Below are 27,721 nucleotides of genomic sequence, written 5' to 3' on the forward strand. Positions count from 1 at the left end.
TGGAAGATGATATATAATGTGAGATTCGCTAAATGAAGCCATTCGGGGTTAGATTAGTGTACCCGAGGTTGCATGATCGGCGGTTTAGATGGTTTAGTCTGGTCATTGGGGGTACTAATTGGTTGATATACGATGATACGATGCTATACGATGCTCGTCTAGCAATGCTACTCGGATGAATGAGTACTGACGGTGCAGTAGATATAAGATGTTACTCGTTCCAGCTGTTGATGCAACCTAACTTACACCAGCAACAACAATAACCTCATCAGACACTCGGATCCGGCCAATTCAACCCAGCAAACCTCTTCAGCACATCACGAATAACCTCATAGCAAGCCCCAACCCTCACCACCCGCATCGCCTCAAAATCCACCATGGTCGAACTCGCCCGCGGCCAACCATCCCTCACCCGTCCATAATCAACCACAATATCCGCCGCCTCGCGAATCTCCTCCTCAATCTCCTCCACCACGGTCTTCGTCCCTTGCCCTGTCAGATTCGCACTCGAACCCAGCACTGCCCTCCCAGCAGCAGCAGTCACCCGTACCAACTCCTCCTGGAACGGACCCCCGTTGACAAGCATGGCCATCGTGCCGTCCATTGAACTCGCCGCTAGGGTCTCTTTGTCTAGTCTCGCGAGGAGCGGGTGATCCCGTCTGTACGGGGCGATCACCCCAAGCGGGAGGTTGAGATCGACCGTAAGCAAGCGCACGAGATCCATTTTGTCAGGCGGGAGGACATGGATCTCGCGGTGGAGCACGTAGCTGCCTATGATGGCGTGGCGCTTATGCGGTTGGCGACGCTTGACGGTGTAGATGCGCTGTAGCGCGGGAGGCTCAGTCGCTATGATTCCGTAGCCGACGCTCGAGGGGATGATGCCTATCCCGCCTTGTGCGAGGATGGAGAACACGCGCGCTGCGTCGGTCGGGATATCAATTGTCGTACGCATTGTTTCGTTACCGCACTATGACTGACTTGGGGATGGAAGGTGTAAGTTTACTACAGCGCAGTGGAGAGGTTATATACTGGGAGCAGTCGTACATGTACAACATCACATCAACACATCCATTGACTTATGTACTCCGTACAAAGTACAGATGCTAGGCTACTGCGTAACCTTGAACAGCGCACGCTCAGACTCAAACTCCCCCCTCTGGTCGAGCTGCTGCAGCTGCGAATCCGTCACCTGGTCGCTGGGACACTCCCAGATCCCATGCCAGATGCCCTTTGCCTGCACGGCGTACTCGTGGCCTTCTTCCAGAGGCACATGCGGGATAGTAATGGTCCGCTCCATGGAGCTCTCGGCGGGGATCTCGACTAGATCGTCCCGCGAAGGAGGCAGTTGACGGTTGAACTTGATGGTGCCGAGGGTGATTGGATGATCGGCGGTGGTGTCGTTAATTTGGAAGACGCCCAGGAGGTTGGCTTTTGGGTCGAACGGGGTGCCCCAGTTGAGGAAGGTTACTGGTGTGGTTGCTGGGTTGTGGATGGCGATGTTGATGGGGAGGCTGATGGGTGGAGTGGCGGAGGGAGGGACGGGCGAGAGGATTACTTGGAGGTTTGTCATGTCGTGTCGTCGTTCTCGCAGTTTGTTAGTTGTCTCTTTGTCAGTTGAGATGTGAAATGAATAATATCTGTCTGATGTTGAAGTGCCGGAGGACGCTGTGGAGGGGTATGGGCAGGTGGGACGAAAGATGAAACTCCAAGCTTTATATGAAGATAGCAATCCACCAATTATATACACAGCGGAAACTGCCAAGCTTTAAGCAGCAAGATAACTGGGAATGAAAGAGGGGAGGTGAAACAAGAAGTCTTAGGTTGCATTCCGTCAGTATCAGCCGGATATTAAGGATTGATAAAGTGGTCAGGATCGGCACTTTAATCTATGCCTTTGTCTCTTTCAGTCAATGATACGAGTCAGTCCCAGATTTCTCTGACAATCTGGAGTCGACGAATCCACTCGTTTCACTAATCTCAGGGGCAACTCAGGGTCTGAGTCTAGATACAGCAGATCATGTCTAGACACATCGTCCCTGTCAGTCAGTTGTCAATCAATACACTGCCATCAGTATGTGAATACCAACATACCAAAAGAGCAATATGAGAAATATACTGATATATCACACAGGAAGCTTGCCGACGACCTAATACATGAAGACACACTCTGCAGATAGACTATCTCGACACGGACATTCCTCTTCAGGCATACGGACCGCCGGTTAGACTTCTTCATCATTTACATGCCGGACCAACCCTCTTGGCGCTCCAATCCAGTGTCCCGATGATGATAAACCTCAAGCAAACACCGTCTGAACAAACGGTCCTCCGGCGGGCCAAGCTTACTTCTTGGCCTTTTCTCTTGGCCGCGATGGTGATGCTTCAAGACGCCTCGCGCAGTGGCTATGTCGGATGTAAAACGCCATGGCAGTCTTCAGACAATCGGGGTCTTGTCATCCTGTCCAGTCAAGACTCGAGACTGTCAGACGGGATAGATGTAACCTCCTGTTTTGGGCATATCTCCGTTCGTTCCAAGATTTGTTCGTGATATCTATACTTCGATCACCAGTATCTGGGGTTCTATAAATATGAGGTTGATCCCAGGTCTGACAGAAGCGTCAGCAAGAGCAAGAGCAAGAGCAACAGCACAGCATCAGCAATCATCTCAATTCAATTCAATTCATCATGAAGGTTACCGTTCTCGCTTCTGCCATTCTGGCCCTCATCAATGGTGCTCTAGCTCTTCCTGCCAATGCCCCGACCCTGGATGTCACCCTGACCCAGGTCGACAACACTCGCATCAAGGCCACCGTCAAGAACATTGGCAACGAGGAGGTCACCTTTGTGCATCTCAACTTCTTCCAGGATGCTGCTCCTGTCAAGAAGGTCTCGCTCTTCCGCAATGGTATCTCCTCCTCCGACTCCCCCCCCCCCCCAGACAAGACATACTAACGAGTCAGCCACCGAGGTCGAGTTCACCGGAATCAAGCGTCGCTACCTCACTGAAGGTCTCTCTGACGATGCCTTGACCACTCTCGCGGCCGGCGCCACCTTTGAGGACGAGTTCGACATCGCCAGCACGGCTGACCTCACCGAGGGTGGCACTGTGACCATTCGCACCGATGGTGTTGTCCCCATGGCCACAGACCGCAAGGTCTCCGGCTACATCCCCTACCAGTCAAACGAGCTCGAGATCGAGGTCGACGCCGCAAAGGCCGCCACCGTGCCCCAGGCCATCAAGCTTCTCGACCGCCGCACAAAGGTCGCCTCCTGCTCCGGCAGCCGTGCCTCGGCCCTCTCCACGGCCCTGCGCAACACTGTCTCCCTCGCCAATGCCGCTGCCAGCGCCGCCTCCTCCGGCTCCTCTGCTCGCTTCCAGGAGTACTTCAGAACCACCTCCAGCAGCACCCGCAACGCCGTCGCCGCACGCTTCCGCGCCATCGCCAACGAGGCCTCCTCCCAGTCTTCCGGCAAGACTACCTACTACTGCACCGACCCCTACGGCTACTGTGATTCCAACACCCTCGCCTTTTGTCTCCCCTCCAGCAACGTCATCGCCAACTGCGACCTCTACTACTCCGACCTCCCTGCATTGACCCGCTCCTGCCACGCCCAGGACCAGGCCACCACCAGCCTGCACGAGTTCACCCACGCCCCGGGTGTCTACTCGCCCGGCACGGACGACTTCGCCTATGGATATCGGGCTTCCACCGCCTTGAGTGCCAGCCAGGCGCTGCTCAACGCGGATAACTATGCCCTGTTTGCTAACGGTACCCCTCCCTCCTTCCCCTCTCCTCATCCACTTTCAAGTGCTCAAACTAACATGGTATAGCCGTGAACCTCAACTGCTAGACAGTACGAGAAACGAGAGACGAGATAGTAACAAGTTTAGTTTCACATAACACAGCCAATTCATTATACTTCATTGCATACTATAGCCATCATTTCAACCATAATCATAACCATAAGCATAAGCATACCCGTAAGCTGTGGCTAGGCGCCGTTGTTAACCCTCCGGCAAATCCCTTCGAGACATTTACTCCCACTATAGCAACAGTCCGCATCACTTCCACACAACTGGAAATCCTCGGCGCAGCCCGGCCACTTGGGATTCGTGGGCCGGCATTTCGTCGCGGCGCAGTACCCCGAGCAGCAGGTGAGGCCGGTACCGAAGGAGCAGGATTCTACGTCCATCAGTCTTCGCGTATGCTAAAGAAGATTAAAAAGGACTTACGGTATACCCCTAGACAGGTTGGGGCGGGGATGCAAGTTGTTAGGGTTGAGGAGGGTGAGGTGCGGGTGTAGGTTGTGCAGGTGCTCGGGGAGGGACAGGGTTTGTCGCCGCAAAGGTTGTTGGGGCAGCCGGGGGATGCTATTTCGTTAGTACAGAGTACTTTGTTAGGTTGATGGTATTGAGAGATACCTGCTGCGAGGGTGAGGAAGAGGATGGGTGCCAGGTTGGTGAGATGCATTGTGCTGTGTTTACTTGGTTGTACTTGTAGATGTGATGGTGGTAATGTGCGGATAGATGTGAATATATATACACATGTATGTCAGTATGTCTATGTCTATGTCTGACATCACGATGTTGACATGAACAGCTGACCGATATCTCGGCCACTGACTGTCAGAATCAATGCTGTTGGTTGCGTTTCAGGGTGTTTGAGACCTGTCGAATTGGAGGTTGTCCACCTCGTATAGAAAGGTTTCTTCCATGTCATGACGCGAATATTTCCGGGGCAATAGTCTTAGCTGATGCTTTGCTTTGCAGATATTGACACAATCATTAGTAGTATGTATTTGTTTAATAGACGCGATTGGAGGCCTGGTTGTAGCACAGCGTTTGTTAACTGCTTGAGATGCAAGTCGACATGTTTAAAATAGACATAGAACATAGACCGTAGGATGCAAGGTGCAAGGTGCAAGATGCAAGATGCAAGATGCAAGATGCTAACTCATTCCAAGCTCAGTATTCTTTCAAGACAGCAGGAAGCCTGTTACATCCGACAAGTCTCGTGGTCATCAACTATATACTTCCAAGTGATATCAATACCTTCTGCAGCACAATCCGATAGCTCCATTCGGCTAATAATAGTACAATGTCAACGGCTATATACATACACATATCATACACCACCCAGCTTCGATCACGTAAATCTAAACAACCCCCGAAGCCTTTTCCCCATCCTTCCCCAGAAATCCCGCCCCGGCGCCTCTTCAAACTCCTTCACGACATTGTCATAGTGGTCCGGGTTCGACGCCGGCCGCCGCAGCTTCGGCGGTAACGGGTATCGTCTCGCGTAGCGATCTTCCAGTAACGATGAGAGCGCATTGAGCGAGGCCTCTGAGATTTCAACCTTGGATGGCTGCGCTTGTTGCGGTTGTGTGGGCTGGAGGCGGGATTGGAGGTAGGTTTGTACGGAGACAGAGGCCGGACGGACGGGGTCCGTAGGCCAGTGTTTAAGGAGATGAGAGATGCGGTTTTGTATTGTCTGGGGGTTCAGAGTCTGTAGCTGTTAGTATGGTCTGTACATCGTGGTGTGGTGTGGACAATGGACTCACCGGTTTGCTCATGGTGAGAAACTGATGTTGTGTCTTTAGTAATGCAAGAACAGCTGTAAATCTCGCCCGGAAGTTTCTGAAAGACGAATTAAGGATCAAGTGTAACGCGATAAAGCTGTGGTTCTGTCGAGCTCTGATAAAGCAGATGATGAATTGATGATATCGGAAAATCGGAGATGCCCCAGATTCCAGGCCAAAATTTCAGCCACATTAACCACACCAGCCACAGTGATGTCCAGTCACCGCCACCGCTGGCTGCCTGATTAGTGAGGAGATTACGGAGACGGGCAGGTCGATCCCCTTCCATCCACATCCTAAGTCAACGCCTCACAAGTATCATATCGATTGTTTCCTGCATCTCCTGCACATTCTTTCACCTGCTTCTTTTGGTCTTCTTTCTCTCGTCTCACAGTTGTCGTTTCTTTTGTTGCAGTCCCCGAGTGTCTCTAACGTGCCACCTGCTCAGCTCGTCATGAGCTCGCAGCGTTATCAAAGGGTGGGCAGCACTCATCTATATAGACGTATTTATATCGATCCCCTAAGGATACTGACTACTTTTAGGTTAATGCCCATGACGAGGACGACGAGGTTGACTCCCATTCGTCGATTCCTTTGCAAGCCGCTCCTACGCCCTCGTCTCCGCCGCCCTCGTTCCACTCTCGTTCCTCTTCCTCATCAAGAAGACTTCTCCAGAATGACCCCCTTCGAAGCGATGCAGACCAGACTCTTGCCGACGCCTTTGGTGACGCCAGCGATTCCGAGGGTGATGACGAACCTGATGACCGACAGCGACTGATGCGGGCCCATCCGGAGCAGTCAGCGGGCAGTGGCGGAGAAGGGGCCCCTTCATCGGCTGGCAGCAACGAACAACCATCACAGAGAAACCAGTCGAGCTCAACATTGCAGAGACGACCAACAATACTGCCCAGTTTCAGCACACCCTCGTCAGGCGCAGGTCGCGTGATCAGTTCGTCAAATGACGGAGTCTTTGCCAACCTGGCGGCCAAGCCAGAACGGGGAGAGAAGAATGAGGATCTACCTCCGGTAAGCATACTGTCTGGCATCAACCAACGCAAAAGCTGACGTCTATAGTCCTACGAAGAAGCAGCTGCAGACGCCACACCCCCGTACTGGGAGACCACTATCTTGGCTCCCGGCATCTCGTCCGATGAGGTTTATGTGGATGGATTGCCGGTCGGCTCGATCTTCTCCTTCGTTTGGAACGCCATGATCTCGATGTCCTTCCAGCTAGTCGGCTTCCTCCTGACCTACCTTCTTCACACCACGCACGCCGCGAAAAATGGCAGCAGAGCTGGTCTCGGCCTTACGTTAGTGCAGTATGGTTTCTACATGAAAGGGGGGAGTGATGGAGGTTCTGACGGTGGTGCGGACTACGTTCCTCCCCCGGATCCCAACAGCCACAACTTTGATCCAACTTCAGTTTCTGATGGTTCCGGTGGCAACGGCGGAAGCGGCGCGATATCCGACATCACAACGAGCGAGTGGATTTCGTATGTCTTGATGATTGTCGGTTGGTTCATTCTCATACGCGCCATCAGCGACTTCTTACGGGCCCGGCGGCATGAGCAACTAGTACTACAAAGCCCCGAGCGTGGTCTCAGCGTTCCGGTCATCGCGGAAGGCGAACGGACCGAAACGGTTGTATAGGACAGCATCCAATCGAGACAGGTCATTCCATCTCGAATAGGTACAGAACAGCGGATCATTCAGCGGACGGATTGGAGTTCATATCTGATATCCTTGGTTTTATCTGGTCGGACAATGGGACTCGGGCTTTCTCTCCTTCATTTTTATTCACGTCTCATTCAGTAATTATGGATTCAGCAACGGGCATAGTTTCTTTGTAGCTATTTTCGTTTCGAGATACCAATTCGATGGAATTTGGCTTGTGCATTGGGCCCATAGATCTGCAGCAGTCGTACTCCAGGCAGCGATTTTCGTAGATTCGCCGCACTTACGTGTCTCGTACTCTAGAAAAACCTGTCCTTACGACCCTTTTTATTTCTAGACGCATTCTACTTGGCAGGCCATCATCTCTCTCGGTTTACTGCAATTCATGCAGATCGTCGCTGATATATAATCTCTTGGCGGTTCCTCCGCAACGGCCCAATCCTCCCGGCTTCTCCGCGATTGTTTGTTTTGCCCAGGAACAGCCCTCCCAAGACCCTTTCAGGCGTCCAATACAGCTCATTCCGTGCGCCCCGTCACCTACCACTGCGACTGTTGATAGTCAATCAAATGGCCATGGTCGACGGCGCGGCGGACGCAACTTCTGCACCCTCCCCCGCCTCGGTCCATCCCAATATCCCCCAGCCTCCAGTCGAGGCTCGTTCGCTCTCGTCCATCACTACCATTGCCTCAAACCCTCCTGCCTACCCTCGGAATCCGGCACAAAAGAAGCTAGATCCTCTCGTTCTCTATATTGTGCGCGTACCTGGAAGCAAAGGTATTTCCTAGGAACTGCCCCCGCGCCAGTCATTCAAGCCCTACTGCATTTGAGGAAGACGGACAGTTCTGACTCGTACAGATGTATTCCTCTCGCCATTGAAGCCTCCGACCAAATCGAGCATCTCCGCAGAAGCCATCAACGCCTCCCTTTACTACCTTCATGTTGCGACGCCGGAGGACGAACTTCTGTTGCAGGAGGTTGAGGAGGAGCGTGAACAACAGGCGAAACTACGAAAGGAACAATGGGGCGATGGAGCACCGCCAGAGTTTGCGCGATTGAACAATGTCCGGCGGAAGCCTGTCCCTGGCGGTCCTCTTCCACAGGCACCGTTGCAGCAGGAGAATTACTCGCCGTACTCTACTGCTGTCGACTCTCCGCCTCCGCCGACCCCGCCTCGTCCGACGCTTCGTCAAGGCTTTCCCAGTTCGGAGTCAGCTACCGCTGTTTCGGATATCTCCGACCACTTGGGCGACTCGCGTGGAGATACAGGAGAGACTAGAGCACCGCCGTTACCGCGCAGGACTCTGCCGTTTGTGCCAACAGAGGAAGCTCCTTTAGATCCGATCAACAACAGTCCGGCGAAGAAGAGTAATCGATGGAGCGCGCTGTCGGGGTATCTCAACAGTAAAGGACTCGATAGCGGGAAGGAAAAGTACGAAGCCTTCTCCGCAGGACGTCTTAGCCTGGATAACAGGGGGCCCGAACTACGGCCGCATACGTCTGACGGGGCAGGGTCGAACGCTCGCCGAGCATCGCCGTCAAGGAGCCCAGGGCAGTCTCCTCACAGAAGGCCGCGCGACCACGGCCAGGCCTCAGATCGACAGGGATTCCATATCACTCTCATTCGCCGCGATCCCACTCATGGCAGTCAATGGAATGTTGCGACCATCTCCACATCCAAGGCGGACAGCACCGCCGTCGACATCGAGGTGTCGACACCGGGGTATAACCGGTTCCTAGCCCAGGACGAGCCGTTTTCCCTGCAGAGCCTGGGCATAAACCTCCCGTCAGATGCACAGGCTCTGCCCTCATCCACACTCAAATTCCCTACACAGTCGCACCCTGAAACACGGTCCCTGGACCCGTCCCTGCCACGCAAATTCCGCCGCCAACTCTGCGTATCGCGGCCACATCATCACTGGGACGACTCGCGAGGCTCCCTGGATATGCCTACCAACAGATCCTCACTGGACACCTTTACTGGCAGTCCGACCCGGCCACACCCGCAAGCCCACTCCAAGCTCAAAAGCGGCTACTACACCTTCACCTCCCCCTGGAACGGCATCTGCACCTTCTCCACCAGCGTCAACGGCCGCAGTCTCAAATGCAAGCACATGATCCCCACGCCCTCATACCCAGGCAATGGAACGAACCCTTCCACCCCCGCAGCTCCAGCCGTGACCGTCGCAGAAATTCGCTTCAACACCCCTTTCCAAGCGGGCCACCACCATCATCCGTCCAACTCCGCCCACATCTCCCCCTTCACCCTCAGCCAGACCTCCTCCGACACCCCAGGCCACTCTTCCTCCCCGAGCCAAACATCCCATCCAAACGGACACGGCCAGGGTCACCCCGCCTCAAAACGCAACTCTTTCGCCCACCTCCTCAACCCAACCACCTACACCAGACCCCGCTCTCACTCCGGCACCAGCGTGAGCACCTCCTCCGTCTCATGCATACCCGGACACACACACAGACAAAAGCAAACCCACACCCGCAACCCCTCCTCAAGCAGCACCAGCAGCGGCGCTGCAGATGACCCCGACCGCCTCGACTTCTCGCTCGCGCGCGAACCAGCAGGCGGAGGCCTGCGCGGTAAAAGCGCCAAACTAGGCAAACTGATCGTCGAAGACGAGGGGATCAAGATGTTGGATTTGGTGGTTGCGGCCTGCATGGCTGTTTGGTGGAGAGGGTATTATCATTAACTTGGACATTTTGCTCACGGAGTAGGTTTGGATATATAGTTGGTCCATATGCTGTCGCCATATATTGAAGATATGATAGGGTAGGATAGGATGAGGATGGGTGGTTATCCCCAGAAGGTACTTGGCTTTATACGATTGGATGATAATGATTGATGCATGTTTTGTTTATAGAGTTTCAGTTGGATTGATGGATCATGTATGTACTTTATTGTGTGCTGAGCTTGAGCTTTTTGATTTTGAGACAATGTCTGGTCATGTATCTGCATTACATTGGCACAGGTATCGACACAACTCAGTTTCATCCAGATCAGGGATGGCTACTATTCTGCTAGATACATGTTCTGCTAGATGATGCCAAACGGTAGTGCCTAAACAAGAGGTATAGATGAAGTGATGATGATATACTAAGTTTATGAACAGTGGACAATTGACATGACACCGAGACATCCTCCAATCCTCCTACGGAAGTCAACGTCTATTGAACATCCATCCCCCGCTGCAATGACGATTCCAGATCGTTCGCGTGGCCGCCCGCGGCGTGCACCTCCTGAGGCTTGGGTTCCTCCTGCTTCCAGCCTCCCTGCTGGTGGTCAGGGATGGGAACGTTGGTCTGTTGAGCAATCTGCTGCTGCTGCGCGGCAGCGGCGGCCTGCGCCTGGGACTGCTGCCGGACGAGGTTGCGGAAGCGCACCACTTCGTCGTAGATCATCTTGCGCATCTCCTGCACGTCGTCGACGACCTCAAAGTGGAAGTCGAATGTCGTCGGGCAGGTGGGCTCGTCGGAGGCGTCGTGCCAGATGTGCAGGTACGGGTGCTCCAGCGCTTCCTCGACGGAAATACGCGACGCCGGGTCAAAGGCCAGCATGCGGTCGAGCAGATCGAGTGCGTCGGGGTTGGCGTTGGGGAACAAACGCTGGAAGGGGATCTTGGGCATGAACGGCAGGTTGCGGACATATTCCTGCGCACGAGGAGATCCAATGCGGCTCAGGGTCTCCTCATTGGGGGTACCCAGGTAGTGCAGGATCTGGTTGAGCTGGTCGACGTAGTCCCGGCCTTTGAAGAAAGGACGGCCGCCGAGCAGCTCGGCCAGGATGCATCCTACAGACCACACGTCGACTATGATCGTCAGCATCTCGGCGGTCTAACCGCAACGAAAATCAGGTATGACATACTAGCTTTGGTGTAGCTCTGGAAGCTCAGCATAATCTCAGGAGCACGGTACCACCGGGTCGCGACATATTCAGTCATGTAGCCAGCGTTCTCCTCGGGGTCGATCGAAAAACCACGGGCCAGACCGAAATCGCAGATCTTGAGCTCGCAGTCCGCGTTGACCAGCAAGTTACCAGGCTTCAGATCTCGGTGCAAGACATTGGCGGAATGGATATATTTGAGTCCACACAAAATCTGGTAGATGAAAGATTGAAAGTGTGCGTCGGTCAGGGGCTGTCCCGAGCGGATGATAGCGGCCAGATCGCATTCCATCAACTCTGCATAAAATCAATCAGTGGCTGCTATGCACCATAGCGGTCGTGGCACTCACCTTCGTACAGATAGGTTTCGTTGAAATTGTCTGGTCGTGGAATGTCCATATCGTACAGACAGGTGATCTGCAGTTCCGATCAGCCCTACCGATCTTAATAGCAAACAAGCAATTGACGTACATTGCGGTGGCCGCGGAAGTGCTGAAGAAGCTTAATCTCTCTCAATGCCCGCTTGGCTAGAATTTTCTTGCTGAAGACATTGGTAACCTTCTTGATGGCGACGCCCTCGCCAGTATGAACATTCGTGGCAGCACTACAGTCGAATGATCGTCATCAGTACTCAGTTCAATGGTAGACTCACGACGCTTCACCACTCCTTCTGATGTAGTTCTGCCATACAGCCCTCTCCACTGATACAGAAAAAACAGATACCTCGTCGCAGCCTTGAGAATGCAGATAACCTACCAAACGATACCGTATGCACCCTGGCCCAGCTCCTTGGTCACATTGTACCGTTCATCCACGATAAAGTCTTGGTTGAAGACCTTGAAGACCTTCCGACCCTGTAGATCAGACATGACTCAAATCTGACAGCTTTTTCTTGTACTGGAGCGACCGACTTATGATCGACGATAAAAGTCGGGGCGGGGAATCGACAGACGAGTGTCGTATGTAGCCGGATGTGGAATTCGAATCGCAATGCTTCTGTGCCAACGAGAGTGAAGACGAAGCGGGTATCTCAATGGAGCAAAAGCCGCAGCTGAAATTGCCAAACAAATTTAAGGAGAAAAGAGATCCGGTGCAACTGAGACAGGCTTGGTGGAAAGGGAGCTGTCAGTAGTTCGAGCCCCGCAGTACAATGTGCAGCCGCAGTAACAGATCGAAACCTCGGTGGAGCGACGGGAAAGAGGGCAAAACAAAAAATGAAAAGTGTTCAAAAGGAGAATGAGGGGTAGGAAAGACGAAAAGGAAGAGAGCAGGGAGGGGTTAAAAGAAGAAATAGAACGTGTTTTGATGTGAAGCTGCGCAGTTGGGGATGTGACGGGGGAGTTAATTAAGGAATGATTGGGGCCTGCAGCTGCTGGAGCGCCGGGACATGCATCAATAGTAATCACAGTGCTCCGCCGCAGTTTAGAGAAAGAAAAGGAGACTCCATCGATGATCCTAAATCATGATAAAAATATATACAAAGGAAAATGGAGAGAACCTGCATTTACGGCGAGTCCATGCTACAAAAAGGACTCGATGTCAAAGAGAAGAGGTGACATCGAGAACAAAGGAAGACAGATGCCTGAGGCCCGTCTGAGACAGGAGAGGGGCTGTGGTGGGGATTCCCAAGGCTCCATATTCCATAATCCATCATGGATGGCTCTTTTGTCGTGAAGCTTAGCCAGCCAGGAATCACAGCGCTGAGCAGCCTGATCATACAGCTTGAAGTCTAGAACAAACAAAGGACAAACTCAATTCGACAGTTTATTATTCGCTACATAGCCAGAGACATAAAGTAATCAACAACTCCGCCATTGCTAAGTCGCATCAGAACAAAGAACGAGTATGCTTCGACTTTGATGCTAGAAGTCCCTGAGAGTATTCTGTACCGACAAGACATTCAACGATTTTTGTAAAAAGAACTCGGACAGAAGGCAACGTCACCCAGATGCAGGTTTCCAGACTACTTCCAGTACTTCAGGAGGCTTCTCAGGCCCCAAGTCATGAATATAGATCTGTCGAACAGACCCTGCCTGTTGAGTTGCGTTCTGCAAGCGAAAGGACACCTTGCCTTCATCCTTTGGGCGAAATGGACCCAGACTGAATGCGAAGCCGTCCCCACCTCTGTATTTACTATCCTCCCAGGTCTTCTCCATCAGATCAACATTCCTGGCTGAAGTATACTTGATCATGGAGAACCCGTTCACGAGGAACCAGTTGTCCTTCAAGCGCCAACGATGCAGTTGACAAGCGTCGCCGCAGACGGCCGCAACCTGACCGAGCCCAACCATATCTGCATGGAACCATGATTTCCAGTGATGGACCGACAGCGGCAGCGGGCGACCGGACTCGTAGAAGCCAGAAGCATCCCCTTGGAGATCCAGCTGATACAGGTCGCGGTCCCAGGTGAGTTTGGTGTGTGTGTGGGCGTAGATGCACCTGGCGACTCTTCGGTCGCCGGTGGTCTTGAAGCTGTTGCAATCATCATACACCTTGTTGAGTTGCTCAAGGAGTGGTATTGAGAGGAAGATCCCAGCACCTCCGAAGGCCATGTAACTCCAACTGAACACTTGTGCGAGATCCTCCGTCACAGCCCCGACATATTGTGGCTTCGTCGCGTCGTAGGTTGCGAGTCTGTCCACCAGATTTCGCATAGAAGGGAAGAAGGTGTCGTCGTCGATCAAGACAGCCCACTGCGTCGATGCATCACGGTGCTTGAGCAGAACCCGGAGTAGAGAGAAGTACTGATCCAGTCGCTCCTCATCAGATTGAATTATAGTCAAACGGACATCCAATTCCTTGGCTCGTTGCTCCACCCTTCTTATTGGCGAGCCTGGGTCGGAGTCCACCGAAGCATATATGCGAGCGTCCGTTCCTGCCGCCCAATGTGCAAATGCAGGCAGGGAGTCATCCAGTCTTCTCAGCGTTGTCGCGACGCCGAACAGAATGTGGGACGCGTTGGGTGGTGCGACCGGTAACGGAGCTTGAATGGTCACTGAGGGAGAGCATGTCTCCGGTGACAACGGTGCTTCTTGCTCGGCTGTGTCCAAACGAATCTTCTGATAAGCGGGGAAACGAGTGGGCAAGGTGTCAGAGAATCCCGAAAAGTTCGCTGTTCGCCTCACGGCTATCTCGAGCCGTGCGTATTTCGCAGTATCATTGTACCCGTGAGATCTCAAGAGGTCGAGGTCGACATAGCAAGTGCCTTTGTTTTCTATTTCGTTGTTGCTGGAGGGTAGTGAGGGGATGAGGTCAATATCAGAGGGACTGGCAGGTTTGGAGTAAAACACGAGGGAGGCGGACACCAAGATGAAGGCGGCAGCGAGGGCAAAAAGTTTCAGTGGGGATGCATGTCGTAATTGACTAAACGAATGAAGGCGCTGCATGATGATTCAAGCATGACTGTTGATGTTAGATATCGCCTGCTTGCAGTGAAGTCAGGACACGCTGGAAAAGGAGCGCAAAACAGTGACCTACATCTCCCCTACGCCCTTGCCAATGCCAACCCCAGAGATGATCTTGGCAAAATCCGACCTGTTGTCGTTGACGGGCGAAAACCCTTGACCAGAACTGACCAGTCACTATCACCACTTGGATTAAGGGGTGTCAAAATTTCATAGGCCCACAATACTCATGGTGGGACCGCCAGTTGCTATGTAGCGATTCATGCAGGTTCCTTCGATGTATCTATTATCCATAATACAGAGTCTTAGAACCCCATGATTTCTAGATCAGAACTCTCTTCATGTCTTCATCGCTAAATACTCCAGATCTACTTTTCTGTGAGAGAGGCAAATCAATGCCTACATAAGTCATAAACTTCTACGCGAGATCGCTGGCCGTATAAATAGCGGCCCTCGAAGTACGCCACCCAATAAACGCTGGATACCGGTGTCGAATCCTCTACAGAGCATTCACCAGTCTGCGCTCCTTTCTCAGAGCCCGGAGCTTCTGGCGAGCCTCTTCAAGAGGAACCATGACGCCCTTGTTCTGTGTAGCAGGGTCGTCACGGTTACGGATGTTGACAGAGCGAGACTCCTTTTCTTGAGCGCCGACGACTACCCAAAGTCAATACCATCCAGGAAAAAGATGAGGATTCGCGATAAGACTTACCAAAGATGAAGTTGTACTGCGCTAGCTGACCAGTACGGATCTTCTTCTGCATGGTGTTACCACTGATGTCAATGTCCACATTCAATTTATCGCCACGCAGGATTTGCTGCAGCTCTTCAACATAGTCGTTCACAGCAGGCATGACGGGGACAATCAGAATCTGACGGGGACTGATCCAGAATGGCCACTTGCCGCCAAAGTGCTCAATCAAGATACCCAAGAAACGCTCAAAGCTACCAATGATAGCTCTGTGAATGACGACGGGGCGCGCCCGACCTGGACCAGGCTCGTTGGACTTGGTCTCGCCTTCGGTCTTAGACTCTTCCATAACGGCCTGGCCCTTCTCGTTGGTCATGTACTCGAGCTTGAAGTTGATTGGTGCCTGGTAGTCCAGCTGGATAGTAGCACATTGGAACTCTCTCTTGAGAGCATCAGCAATGGTGATGTCGATCTTAGGACCATAGAATGCACCATCGCCTTCGTCAATCGTCCAGTCTTTACCCTTGAACTTGGTCATCGCAGACTTGAGCTGCTCCTCAGCATAGTTCCAGGTCTCGAGTTCGCCGAGATACTTCTCTGGGCGAGTGGAAAGCTTCAGCTTGAATGTAAAGCCGAATAGTCCGTAGATGGACTGGAGGAAATCAAAGAGACCCTCGATCTCGGAGGCGATCTGCGAGGAGTTAGTTGACAATAAGACATAAAAGATGGTGTAAGATCCCTCCTCACCTGATCCTGGGTGCAGAAGATGTGGGTATCGTCTTGCTGGAACTTCCGCACACGGGTCAATCCGCTCAATGCACCGGATGCTTCATTACGGTGCAGAACACCAAAGTCCGCAATTCTCAGCGGGAGTTCTCTGTAACTCCTCTCGCGGTGGCCGAAGAGCACGAAATGGCCCGGGCAGTTCATGGGCTTGAGAGCCCATTCTCGCTTCTCCACGTCAAGCTTGAACATATCATCCTTGTAATGCGCCCAGTGACCAGATCTCTTCCAGATGCCGACGTCGTACATGTTGGGAGTCTGAACTTCTTGGTAGCCGCGCTTGCGGTACTCAGCCCGCAGAAGAGCCTGGAGCGCATTGAAAATCTTAGTTCCGTTGGGAAGGAGGAAAGGACAGCCAGGAGAAACTTCATCGAAGAAGAAAAGCTCCTGGTCCTTGCCGATTCTCAAGTGATTGCGCTTCTCCGCCTCCTCCAAGAACTTCAGATGTTCCTGCATCTGCTTCTTATCGGGGAAAGCAACACCACGGATACGTTGCAGAGAGTCGTTAGTCTGATCACCAAGGAAATATGCGGAAGAGTTCTGGACATAGCAATCAGCAACGGACCCGGGCAAAACGGCTTCCGCAGGATCGTGTTCATACCTGCATAATCTTGAAGGTCTTGATCTTTCCAGTGTTCTGGATGTGAGGGCCTCTGCAAAGGTCGACCAGGGTACCGCATCTATAAACCGTACTCTTTTCTCCGGTGACAAGCTTGTCAATGTAGTGCAATTTATATTTGCTGTAGGCAAACATTTTCTTGAGGTTTTCCTTTGTGACCTCCAATCGGTCGAAGCTTTGCTTTTCCTTGAAGATCCGCGACGCCCTGCTATCCAGGGCCGGCCAGTCACTCTCTCGTACAACACGGCTATTCTCTAGAATCAGACTCTTATTCCATCACAAGGCACACGTAGGGAAAAGTAGGAGTGGCAAACTGACTTGTCCGGCATGGCCATATCGTAGAAGAAACCTTGAGGAGTGGGAGGCCCGTGGGAGAGAAGGCATCCATACTCGCATTCGCATGCCTCACCCAGGCAGTGCGCGCTCGAATGCCAGAAAACCTCCCGACCTTCGGGGCTGTCGAACAGAACATAAGAGACGGTGCAGTCGCGCTCCAGAGGGCGGTTCAGATCCCACAGTTCCTTGCCATCGATTTTCGCGAGCACGACATTGGCGCTGATATCCTTGGGGACGTCTCTCAAAAACGATCCGGGGGTGGTCTCCCAGGCTTTAGCGGGGACAGGAGAGGGGTTCCCGTCGCCGAGATCGAGAAGGACATTGATTTCTGGGTGAGGCTTATTCTTGAGCTCTTCAAGATACTGTTGCCACAATTCTTCAAATAGCTTGTTCCGTTCAATTATGAAATCGGGGAGAGAGTCGTTATTCGAGGCTGCATTAGCTTTCGCAGCCTTTGGCGGGGCAGTGGCATTGGCGTCCTGGGCCTCTGCAGGCCGCACTGGCAATTCTTTCGGGTCTTCAGAAGCCATGGCTGTATCCGTAAGTTCAGACCAGCGGTTCGGGAGACGCGCACAATAGGTAGGGGGCAGGCTCAGAACGATGACTCTTCTTCGGCCTATGCGAAGAGTCAATAATTCAAAACGGTGAGGGGAAGGAAGGCGGTGAAGCACGTGACATTAAACTGCCCTGGCGACTAGCGACACTTTACCGTTTCGAGGCTCCCACCATTTGAAAACTTCTCCGGACTCCGAACTCCAGACAGCTATCAATCGCAACACCACAATCAAGATGTCGTTTCGTGGAGGTGGCCGTGGCGGTTTCGCCTCAGGCGCCAACCGTGGTGGAAACTTTGGTGGACGCGGTGGTGAGTTCGAATAGTTGCCAAAGTGGAAGATTGATGGTTGCTAACGAAATTTTCGTCGGGCAGGCCGCGGAGGATTCCAAGCACAAACTGGGCCGCCAGCACAGGTTCTGGGTAATTATACATTTGCCGGTACATCGGGGGAGATGACGGATGGCTGATTTTTTGTCAGAGATGGGAACTTTCATGCACGCTTGCGAGGGCGAGATGGTTTGCGAATCAGTGAATCCCAAGATTCCTTACTTCAACGCCCCTATCTACCTCGAGAACAAAGTACGGCATAGACTTACATCCTACCTCCTGTCGCAGACTTAGTGACTAACCCTCTTCATCAGACCCCTATTGGCAAGGTCGACGAAGTTCTCGGTCCCATCAACCAGGTCTACTTCACCATCAAGCCTCAGGAGGGCATTGTCGCGACATCCTTCAAGCCTGGCGACAAGGTCTACATTGGAGGAGACAAGCTTCTTCCGCTTGAGAAGTACGTTCTGCAACGCCTTGGTTTGCATGTTTGCGTGACTAACTGTCCAACAATAGGTTCCTTCCCAAGCCTAAGCCCCCTCCGGGTATGCCGTTAGTTTCGTCCAGTTATCGTACATTTATACTAACTTTGTCTAGGCTCGAAACCGAAGAAGGCCGTCGGTGGCAGAGGTGGTTTTGCTCGCGGAGGCGCCAGAGGTGGACGTGGTGCACCTCGTGGTGGCCGAGGCGGCGCCCCCCGAGGACGTGGAGGACCTAGGGGAGGTGGTTTTGGTGGAGGTAGTTTTGGTGGAGGCGGCTTCCGTGGTGGGAGCAGAGGTGGTGGCAGAGGAGGACCTCGTGGTGGTAGTGGAGGTTTCCGACGATAGACAGTGTGTCTTGACCAGTACTGTCTTATTATGGCGTTATGGGAAAACGGGAGCTCTTGCAGGAACCTTTTTTTTCGAGATATTTTATTATGCATATGAAAGTTTGCTGCTTCAATTTCTGCAATGTTGTAAAATACACAGCGCGAGTCCAAGTTCGTCCGCTTGCAACAATACTACGTCCATTATCCTTTAAAGTAGAGCTTAACCAGCTTGTATCATCATCGAATGTTAAAAGCTGGAAATTTTCCCTAGCAGCATGTGGCTTGATTCTGTGGCGCAGCTTTGCACCGCCTTTCCAATGACGTCTGGACCGCCCTGGAACCGGAGAATCTGTGCGTTTGTCAACACTGGAATCCTCAACCTGTTTCAACCTGTTACTTACCTATAAGAGCCATCAGATCTCTCTGAACCCACATTTTAGTTAAATTTCCTGTCATATATCGTCTACTCTTGTTCATACAGATTGAGCATGTCTCGTCGAACAGCAGCCATGTCGTCAAGTCAGTCTTCAAATAGCGGTGTCGCGGCTTCGGGCGATGGAGGTGAGTTTGGATCACCAGCGGATGCAACTGTACTGCAACATGCTCACCTATTGATTGCAGGTCAGGAAAAGCAGAAGATGCTCCTCTCGTCGGAGACGGGTCACTTTAGCTTGGTCAGGTTAGTATTTTAGTGCCCGGTGGGAATCAAGATACGTTGCTCATTCAAGTTTCGTGCAGGGCGTTGCATCTTGCTGATTTGGTGACCGAGCTCAATGGTAAGATCTGTTAGAGCAACATTATCCGTCCTTTAATGCTGACAGCACTCGATAGGATTCTGTGGAGGCAAGACCGCAATCTCACTAATCGAAAACATGCACCGATGCTGACTAGATCTCGAACAGTCATGTCCGTATTCTCATCGATGCGTTATTGTCTAGGAGACCCACATGATCATGGTGCTCTTTGGGCCGCTCTTGGTTTCATGCCTTTTGGGTTATTCTTTGATTTTATGGATGGCAAAATCGCGAGATGGAGGAAGAAGTCGTCCCTCATGGGACAGGAGCTGGACTCTCTGGCGGACTTGGTATGGCAACTTCGCACTCCCTGAGGGCAGCGGACGCAGCTGACCCCTATCTTTCCGCTCTAGATCTCCTTCGGCCTCGCACCGGCCGCATGCGCATTCGCTCTTGGAGCCCGCACCCTCGTCGACCATCTTCTGTTAGCGTTCTTCGTCCTTTGCGGCTTGACGCGGTTGGCCCGATTCAACGTTACCGTCGCCGTCCTTCCCAAGGATAAGACCGGCAAGTCCAAGTACTTTGAAGGCACACCGATTCCGACGACATTGGGCATCGCTTCGCTCATGGCCTACTGGGTATCTCAGGGCTGGATTCTCGAGGATCTTCCTATTGGACTCGCCGCCCAGGGCACGCCACTTGAGTTTCACCCCGTTGTTCTGCTGTTTGTCCTGCACGGCTGCATGATGGTCAGCAAGTCGATAAAGATTCCCAAGCCATAGAGGCGTCGATTATCTGTACAGACGAGTTCAGGCTTGGCTGCTCAAGATTTAATTACCGTGATAGAGAGATCTTTCTACGAACATATATACCGGAGAGGACGTGGAGAATTGTTGAATACAATTTTGAAAAGTTTGCATTTGATTTGTATGCCTCAGCTGCATTCCTTTGTACCAGTTAAGCTGTTGTTGAGCTTCGCCGAAACATCTGGTAGAACCCCGACTTCAGTGCATCAAGTGAACCTTTACCGAGCATTTCCTTATCCTAGTCAGATACATCCATTGACAATTCATATTGAACGTATGTCAAATACTGTTATACATGATGGGGGGTTACAGCAGATACCAGATCCAAGCATTTCTTGAGAAACTGAGATGGATGACAAACGAGGCTGTAGTGTTAATACATACTGCGATACATATATATACAGCCGGCTGCACTGCGGCTCAGATCTTCCAGCAGAATGATGAATATCTGCAGCTTATTCCAGAGCATGCAGCTAGATCCTTCAAATCTACTTCTCGGTACATCAGACTAATAATCCAGATGTGCAACGTGGATAGAGAGCCTAGCCAACCCTCAAGCCTCAAGGCTATTGATAGATGATGAAATGCATCACTGACAATAATCTCCGTCAATTGCCGCAAACTTCCCGCCAAACTTACAGATTAAAGACAAGGTTGACGACTCGTACGCAGGAAAACCGCAAACCTAACCTAGAGGCCCAGATGGGCGCGAGGTTGCCATGGACGTGAGGTCTGGGATGCCGAAGCCGGGTTTCTGCTTGTCAAGCAGTGCAGTGAGGCAACAGCAGCTTACTTTTTCCCAATCTTAGCTACAGCGTAACTCGAAGAGTTCTAGACAGTCACAGTGGACTCGATAAGTCGATAGATCATCGAGTTAAGACAAAATTGGACTGGATGCAAGCCTGACTGTTGTGCTGTGGGTCAACTGACAGGTTCTAGACCTGCCCGAGGGCTTTACAACTTCGTCGGGACAAATTTACATATCCGTACAGCTTCCGGTTGTTCCGTCTAAGGGAGGTATTCCATACAGTGGTTTTCACGTGTTGAGGTGAACGTGAAATACTGGTGTATCCCTTTGTGGTATTGAAGCTTGTTCTGGAAGGATGATAGTGGTCGTAGGTAGAATCGCGGTTGGGCATAAAAAGAACAGCACACGAGCAGGGTCTATCTGGCTTTGGTTCTCGGGAAGTGAGCATTGATCTATTAATACTCCGTATTAGTGCGACTGTGCGAGCTGGTAGTCCTGGGGAACCGTTCGTACCAAGGATCTGGCGATCTGAGGCTCCGACAGAAGAACAGATGAATCCGTTGCTGTCTTTTGACCGTGAACGCTGACGAAACTATCGAGTTGCTCTCATCATGTCAAGTTCTTGGGGCCAGTCTGATTGAATGAGGAAACTCTGCGACTGGAGGAGTATGAGCCTGTCTCTTTGGGCAAGGCACTTTGTCTCAACGTCCCAAGGGAACAATTCCTCTCGGTTTCTGGAATGGCTGGTTCTTCCATGACGTCCATACAAAGGTATCCCTCGGCATATACTCCGTATGCCACGTCATTGCATTGCAAAAATTGTCATTGTCATTTGAGTCATTTGGCGGACTTCTAGGGTTCACAAGAATATCGACTGTCCGCAATAAGGATGATGGGCTTTAAGAAATCGCAAATGGAGCGGCGCAATCACGACCACACGTATTCCCAAGCGCCATATCTCAGGAACATAAGCTGAGGGCTTTACTCCGTACTGGCCCACGAATAGTCAGGAGTCAGGGGCACTGCTCTCGTCACAATAATAATAACATCGAGTTCGCACTGGTGATATACGCAGGCTACTTCTCTCGGCCTACGTCGTTCTCCCTTTCAGCAATAATGTATGGAAAACTTTGATTGATCTCCATCGACATGCGTGTCTGTCAGGCAATGTAATTGGCGAAGCCATGAACTATTATCTTCGATCTACGGAGTAAATCAGGACTGTTAGACAATGAAACGAGTTCATCATCATCGCTCACATGAGAATCAGTTCTGTCATTGGCCGAGCCTTGTCGATCTGAGGATGAGCGATCGAGATATTATCGTTGTGTGTTCGTTGTGCGTTACATCAGTACCCCAAGAGGGTGAACCTTACAGTTTCTTTACAGGTTCCAACGATCCGCATTAACCTGCAGAAGTCATGAAGGGGTTCAGACCCACACAGTCCGGGAGTGGCCGCTTGGAGCCTTGGAACTCATGGAAGCGTGGTGAGTTTGGTGACTACCAGCAGGGAGTTTTGCACGAGTTCTAAGGTCAGAGAGTAACCTTCACTTTGTTGACACCATATTGTTGTGATCATTATTGTCCTTGAAGAAATGTGACACATGTTGATCTGCGTTATCGGAGGGTAGGGTGGTCTACGGAATCAGGGCTCGCATCACGGGTCTGTGTGTGTGATCCATCGGGGCGCTTGGCCGAAACAGGGATCGACGACGCCGCGTCCTTGTCTTTGCAATGTGGCTGACAATGGCTTGTCGAGAATAGAGAGTGAGAAACGGAGCATCTATCTACGGCAATAAATAACAAGGAGACGACGCGATGGTAGACAGATAGATAGTTTGCTAATAGATGGTGGGTTCACCACGAACTTCGACTAGGGGACGAGTTGAAAAATGTTACAAGGGCAGCAGGATGCTCTCGAGGACAGGCAGTGAATCACAAGTTATCTGTTTGCTTTGTTTCATAAGGATAGTCCAAGCATGCGACAATGAAAGCCTATCCTAGCTTTGAGACCAATAGAGGAAAGTACATGACTTGTGTCTACTAGTACTCCGTAGATGACTGATCATCCCACAAGATGGACTTGCATGAACTTTGCCAGAGTACTCCGTACTCCGTATGTGAAGACTTTTGTATCCTCAGCTCAACTGCATCCTATTCCCCCTCGGCCCTAGAGCTTGATTCCTTTCTGGTAAGGAAGACTAGGCACTATACAGGTACCTGTATAAGTACCACATTGTCCCTTTGCCATGCCTGTGTACCTTACAGTTTGCATCTACCTTACTTAGCACTTCAGGCAATTCATAACTCTAAGTATTCTGTACCTTACGTATCTACCTTACTCCGTACAGCAGCAGCCCCTCTTTCAATTGATGAAACAGAAAAGCAGAGCCACCACAATTTGCAAGCTAATGTACACCTTTCCCATCTCAGGCTTAGTCTGTACCACAATGGCTCCCTTTTCCCAGCCGGGTAGCCAAATATGGAAACGACTTACTGTACCCCTGGTCATAAGCACGGCAAATGCGCTTATATAAACAATGATAATTCATTTCATTGGGCAGAATTATGAGTGGAGCTTGTTACGCGGGATGTAAAATTACCGTCAGAGGCGAACCAGGGTCAGGGCCCGTTTGGACACTGTTCCTCCTTCGACACAGAAAATGGCGTACCGTGTATGCTTTCCAATCCCCAAGGCAGGTACATTTCCTTTTAGGTGCGGGAGAGGTCGCATTGTTTACTTACCCTGTACGGAGTACTCTGTACTCCGTACCTTAAGCTAGTCCCTCCTCCTAATAATAATAATCTGAACCCGGAGATTATCGCTTAAGCCAATAATCCCTCGACTGTCTCCATTCAATAATCAGTCCCTCTCACACTATCATCAGTCACAGTCAGTCGCTCAGTCACTCTGTCTGTCTGCCTTCCGTCTTTCTCCAGATCCTTCTCCTGCTGCTTTCTCCTTGTCACCCTTTCCATAATAATCCTTTCCCTCCACTAAATTTCCACTCGTTTCTACTGTATGTTTGAAGGGTTCGACTTCAGTAACCACCCTTTTTGTATTCTTTGTCGACGTCCTTGTCGTTTCTAGATTTCTTCTTCGACGCCTCGCTTTCTCTGTTCTACCTCAGGCACAATTTTCTCTTATTGACGTGAAGGAGGTGGTTGCCTGACTGATCACACCGCGGTGCGAGCAATTAGCCCCGTTCAGATTGCTCATTTCAGCTTCCCGACAAAAGGGGTTTGTGAAACAACCGGTCCTCAACTTCTTCCCCGCCAAGGGACCGTCTTCTCCAGAAGGATCAACACCGGCTTTTCATCGGTATCACCCTCTTCGCTTCAACTTTGCCTCAACTAAACCTTTTTCGTCGCTCTTCTCTGGCATCTCACGACCGTCCACTCGTCATATCAATCGTCTAAGCTGGGTCCGACCGTCGATAAATCACGACGACTGTTTCTTGTTACCGTTCCTGCCGCTCTCTACTCAGGAAGGATAAACGGGGAGTAGATTGAAGACAACAATCGCAAAATAATATCCAAGGGCTACGCTGGTCGTCCCTTGTCTCTCGTTTCTCACCAGACCTCACCAACCGCTTAACGCCTCGACTCTCGCTTTTTGATATTACAGTCACATATACCAAACACAGAATGAAGCCTTTCACAGTCCGATCCGCTTTTACAGCCTCAGCGCTGCTCCTCACCACCAACCTTCCAGCAGTCTTCGCCGCCGAAATGGTAAGCGAGGGCTGTTTCAGTGACTCCACACCCTTGGTAGACCAAGGCCCCTATATGTATCAGAGTAACGGTTACTGTCAACAACTCTGCATGAAGACCAACAACAATCTTGTCTTTGCCTTGACGAAGGGATCGAACTGTCTCTGTGGAACTGAGCTGCCCGCGAAGTCGGCTAAGACGGCCGATTCCGACTGTAATGTCAAATGCGCTGGTTGGCCTGATGTCATGTGTATGGTCTTCTCTATAACTTTTGCTGGTTCCGTTGCCGTGCTGACTTGATGGTTTAACAGGTGGTGGTCAAAATACATTCTCCGTCTACCTGACTGGCCTAAGTTCCAACGTTGCGTACTACCAAGATGATGATTCGTCTGCCAGCACCAACTCGAGCTCAACATCAACGACCAACGGCGGGTCGACTGTGACTACTGGCAGTCAGGGTCAAGTCGTCACCCAAGGGGAGCAGACAGTAGTCGTCACAGCAGCAGCAGGCAATGGGGTGGGCGCAACAAACGGACTCAACGAAGAAAAGAACAAGGATGGCCCGAACACTGCTGCCATTGCTGCTGGTGTTGTTGTCGGTGTGGTCGGATTCTGTTCCCTTGTCGGAGCTGGATTCTTCCTCTGGCGTTTCAGGAAGCGCACAAACGTGCGGCCGCAGTACTCGAATAACGCTGGCGCCACCGAGCACTTTGGCAAGCCCATGTCGCAAGATTCCATGTCCGATTCGAGGTTCGATGGCGACTTCATGGCAAAAAGGCGCCAAAGCAATGGTAGCATTGATGACGATCAAGACTTTTCCCGTCGTATCTTACAGGTGAGGCTCTTCAGTTCTGCGCTTGGAATATTTTAACTAGGTGCACTGACTCGAAATCCTAGGTAACAAACCCTGACCGACGTTAATTCGACATGTATCGAAGCAACCCCTAGCCGCATTACATCAAGCGCAGCGTCCAAGTTCACCAAGGCAATCTGAGTCGTTGAATTTGCTATGAAATCAACATACTGTTACGAATTCCTCACCGTTTTCCCCAGCCGATCACTGGAAGATATTAATCCTTAGCACTTTATCGGGCTTCTTGTCCGCGCTCTATAAAGAGGCTTATTCTTGGAGTCACCGACTTTCCAACGTGTTCGCTATTGGCAAAACTCGGAAATCCTCAAACCACAACGCCCTCTTTCTAAGAAAGATGAAAATCCAAGGAGCTCCCCGAGCAGGTCACACCGTTTGGACAGGATATTCGGACGGTATCACATCATCCCAAATCAATCATATATACCTTGGATGTTACTTCCGGCAGGGTCATTGGTAGGGTCATGGGCCCAATATTGTACTCGGACGTGTGTCAAGGAACTTGTATTTTTCAAAAGGCGTTCCACAGTTGGCGTGTCGATTCATATTTTCTTCTGTAATCAGTTCAATTTTCTTTGGTTTCCCCTCTACTTGAGCTGGACTATCTCTTTCATTTTGATTTCTTTCTGTGATGTCACATTTTGCTTTTCCGAGTCATCACTCAACTTCCTCGTCGTCTCGGATTCCATCCCCAGAGTGGACTGAAAGACCGGCTGAGTCATGGACAGGTCTTGCAGTTAATGTTTGAAATGAATATGGATACCGCCTCTAAGCACTCGTCTGCAGTTAATAATAGATCAGTTTGCCTTATAGTACGGTAGCATTTCAACCCAGTGACTGCACTTTTAAGGACTGTTTGTCAGGAACTCATTCATCAAATCCTCGTCGCAGCTGCGTGTCTGCTATCAAACACACTTGAGTGTACGCGATATCTAATAGTTTCTTCTTGGCAATTTCTCCTATGATCTGTAGAGATTGTAGACTAATTTACACGTCCATTAATGAGTACATCCCTCGAGCCCGGCGACTTTCGAAGTCTCTGGAGGCAACCTAGCTTAGCTTTCGGTCGAAGTATTGACTCCACCTAGAGAACCATCTCCGTATTCCCTTTGTTCTCTCGAACGTGCTTCCCTTCGTCAATTTGAAGCCATCGCTAGCTGCTGCGCGGGTCCACACCGCCCCGTCATATGTTGTCCAGTAACCAAGGAGTCTATCCCGGTGGTAGAGCAGGGATCAAAAGCGTTGCGCGGTTGACATTCTGTCCTCAGGAACGACGAGTATGGTTTGCTATTTGTTGTGGTTATAAATGTGCTTTGTGTTCGGGGGGCCACGATGTCCTCCGTATACCCGGAAAATACGCCATTGATATTGACTGACGACGTCGATACTTCTATTCATAGGGAATCCCCGTAAGGCAGGGTCTGATCATCGGTTGGCTCGCGATCGAGAGTCATCTATATTCCTTTTGCAGATTTAGGAGGCGGCATATAACCGAGGAAGATAGGGGCCATTTCTTATCGCAGAACCTTGGTTCGGTCGTGCTCCGTGGTGTTTGTTTTATATATGCATCGGTTCCTTCAGCAATGGAGGTGAAGCTGATGGCCTCTGTCTTTTGTATTGTGGCTGTCCTCCAACAGTGCATCCACATATGAGCGCCCCTTCTCTCTACATTGGTGGCTAACAATATATACTTTGTAGAGGTTGACTATCTCACCTTCGAGAACTTTGTGAGGCCCTTGGTGGATATGCCGTCTGACAAGCATTTCAATTGAGGAGCGAATGGCAGTAGGCCTTAAGCAAACGCCTCTTCCGATACCTCATGTTTCGATCGGATCTTGAAAAGCACTCTCTGATGCCGCCACTACCGCGGAAAGCAAAGACCCCTGGTCATACACAAAGCAAGGACTTCCTTGGTCATTTCCAAGTCGTGAGGCCGACGGCAAAGCATCCGATTGTCTCGCATACTGATCGGCTTTAGAGGCTCCATATCATGCAGACTGACACCCATTTCGACCCCGGGACCCGCGCATTACCTTATCTGGGGGTTATTCTTATCTTGAAGAGATCCTTTTCCGCACAAAGGATGAGACATCACCTACCGAAGCACTAGTATGCGTAGCTTCGGATCGACTCAGCTGCAAGACTTTCCGCTGTTCACTAATACGGAATTGACTGGTCTC

General features: G+C 51.2%; 12 protein-coding genes across 12 annotated transcripts, besides 3 other annotated features; 6 read left to right on the forward strand and 6 right to left on the reverse strand.

Annotated features, from left to right (window-relative positions):
- Positions 1–268: 268 nt before the first annotated feature.
- On the reverse strand, positions 269–952 carry NFIA_102610 (uncharacterized protein; the record flags this gene model as incomplete). Its single annotated transcript, XM_001266672.1, has 1 exon — positions 269–952. One exon carries the CDS (start codon positions 950–952, stop codon positions 269–271), a length of 684 nt encoding a protein of 227 aa, XP_001266673.1.
- A 156-nt stretch (positions 953–1,108) lies between these two features.
- On the reverse strand, positions 1,109–1,570 carry NFIA_102620 (uncharacterized protein; the record flags this gene model as incomplete). The annotated part of the gene is made up of 1 exon (XM_001266673.1): positions 1,109–1,570. One exon carries the CDS (start codon positions 1,568–1,570, stop codon positions 1,109–1,111), a length of 462 nt encoding a protein of 153 aa, XP_001266674.1.
- A 1,115-nt stretch (positions 1,571–2,685) lies between these two features.
- mep20 (putative penicillolysin/deuterolysin metalloprotease) lies at positions 2,686–3,832 on the forward strand (the record flags this gene model as incomplete). Its single annotated transcript, XM_001266674.1, has 2 exons — positions 2,686–2,905; positions 2,961–3,832. 2 exons carry the CDS (start codon positions 2,686–2,688, stop codon positions 3,830–3,832), a joined length of 1,092 nt encoding a protein of 363 aa, XP_001266675.1.
- Positions 3,833–3,993: 161 nt separating this feature from the next.
- NFIA_102640 (uncharacterized protein) lies at positions 3,994–4,472 on the reverse strand (the record flags this gene model as incomplete). Its single annotated transcript, XM_001266675.1, has 2 exons — positions 3,994–4,184; positions 4,235–4,472. 2 exons carry the CDS (start codon positions 4,470–4,472, stop codon positions 3,994–3,996), a joined length of 429 nt encoding a protein of 142 aa, XP_001266676.1.
- A 432-nt stretch (positions 4,473–4,904) lies between these two features.
- Positions 4,905–4,950: a microsatellite.
- Positions 4,951–6,034: 1,084 nt separating this feature from the next.
- On the forward strand, positions 6,035–7,230 carry NFIA_102650 (metal homeostatis BSD2 family protein; the record flags this gene model as incomplete). Its single annotated transcript, XM_001266676.1, has 3 exons — positions 6,035–6,058; positions 6,124–6,606; positions 6,655–7,230. The coding sequence occupies 3 exons, from the start codon at positions 6,035–6,037 to the stop codon at positions 7,228–7,230; spliced, it is 1,083 nt and encodes a 360-aa protein (XP_001266677.1).
- Positions 7,231–7,821: 591 nt separating this feature from the next.
- NFIA_102660 (uncharacterized protein) lies at positions 7,822–9,957 on the forward strand (the record flags this gene model as incomplete). Its single annotated transcript, XM_001266677.1, has 2 exons — positions 7,822–8,029; positions 8,111–9,957. The coding sequence occupies 2 exons, from the start codon at positions 7,822–7,824 to the stop codon at positions 9,955–9,957; spliced, it is 2,055 nt and encodes a 684-aa protein (XP_001266678.1).
- Positions 9,958–10,432: 475 nt separating this feature from the next.
- On the reverse strand, positions 10,433–12,016 carry mpkA (mitogen-activated serine/threonine-protein kinase SLT2; the record flags this gene model as incomplete). The annotated part of the gene is made up of 5 exons (XM_001266678.1): positions 10,433–11,073; positions 11,130–11,444; positions 11,498–11,564; positions 11,619–11,751; positions 11,904–12,016. 5 exons carry the CDS (start codon positions 12,014–12,016, stop codon positions 10,433–10,435), a joined length of 1,269 nt encoding a protein of 422 aa, XP_001266679.1.
- A 1,071-nt stretch (positions 12,017–13,087) lies between these two features.
- NFIA_102680 (glycosyltransferase family 31 protein) lies at positions 13,088–14,533 on the reverse strand (the record flags this gene model as incomplete). The annotated part of the gene is made up of 1 exon (XM_001266679.1): positions 13,088–14,533. One exon carries the CDS (start codon positions 14,531–14,533, stop codon positions 13,088–13,090), a length of 1,446 nt encoding a protein of 481 aa, XP_001266680.1.
- A 517-nt stretch (positions 14,534–15,050) lies between these two features.
- On the reverse strand, positions 15,051–17,507 carry NFIA_102690 (threonine--tRNA ligase THS1; the record flags this gene model as incomplete). Its single annotated transcript, XM_001266680.1, has 5 exons — positions 15,051–15,205; positions 15,261–15,930; positions 15,987–16,562; positions 16,624–16,888; positions 16,960–17,507. The coding sequence occupies 5 exons, from the start codon at positions 17,505–17,507 to the stop codon at positions 15,051–15,053; spliced, it is 2,214 nt and encodes a 737-aa protein (XP_001266681.1).
- Positions 17,508–17,766: 259 nt separating this feature from the next.
- On the forward strand, positions 17,767–18,687 carry NFIA_102700 (H/ACA ribonucleoprotein complex subunit GAR1/NAF1; the record flags this gene model as incomplete). The annotated part of the gene is made up of 6 exons (XM_001266681.1): positions 17,767–17,842; positions 17,906–17,953; positions 18,012–18,112; positions 18,175–18,320; positions 18,377–18,405; positions 18,458–18,687. 6 exons carry the CDS (start codon positions 17,767–17,769, stop codon positions 18,685–18,687), a joined length of 630 nt encoding a protein of 209 aa, XP_001266682.1.
- Positions 18,580–18,613: a microsatellite.
- Positions 18,580–18,675: a microsatellite.
- An 885-nt stretch (positions 18,688–19,572) lies between the features above and the next one.
- NFIA_102710 (CDP-diacylglycerol-serine O-phosphatidyltransferase) lies at positions 19,573–20,184 on the forward strand (the record flags this gene model as incomplete). Its single annotated transcript, XM_001266682.1, has 2 exons — positions 19,573–19,752; positions 19,816–20,184. The coding sequence occupies 2 exons, from the start codon at positions 19,573–19,575 to the stop codon at positions 20,182–20,184; spliced, it is 549 nt and encodes a 182-aa protein (XP_001266683.1).
- A 4,420-nt stretch (positions 20,185–24,604) lies between these two features.
- NFIA_102720 (WSC domain-containing protein) lies at positions 24,605–25,591 on the forward strand (the record flags this gene model as incomplete). Its single annotated transcript, XM_001266683.1, has 3 exons — positions 24,605–24,920; positions 24,982–25,505; positions 25,568–25,591. 3 exons carry the CDS (start codon positions 24,605–24,607, stop codon positions 25,589–25,591), a joined length of 864 nt encoding a protein of 287 aa, XP_001266684.1.
- Between the last annotated feature and the right edge of the window lie 2,130 nt (positions 25,592–27,721).

The sequence above is a fragment of the Aspergillus fischeri genome, genomic scaffold, assembly GCF_000149645.3.
Source record: "Aspergillus fischeri NRRL 181 1099437636245 genomic scaffold, whole genome shotgun sequence".
NCBI lineage: Eukaryota > Fungi > Ascomycota > Eurotiomycetes > Eurotiales > Aspergillaceae > Aspergillus > Aspergillus fischeri.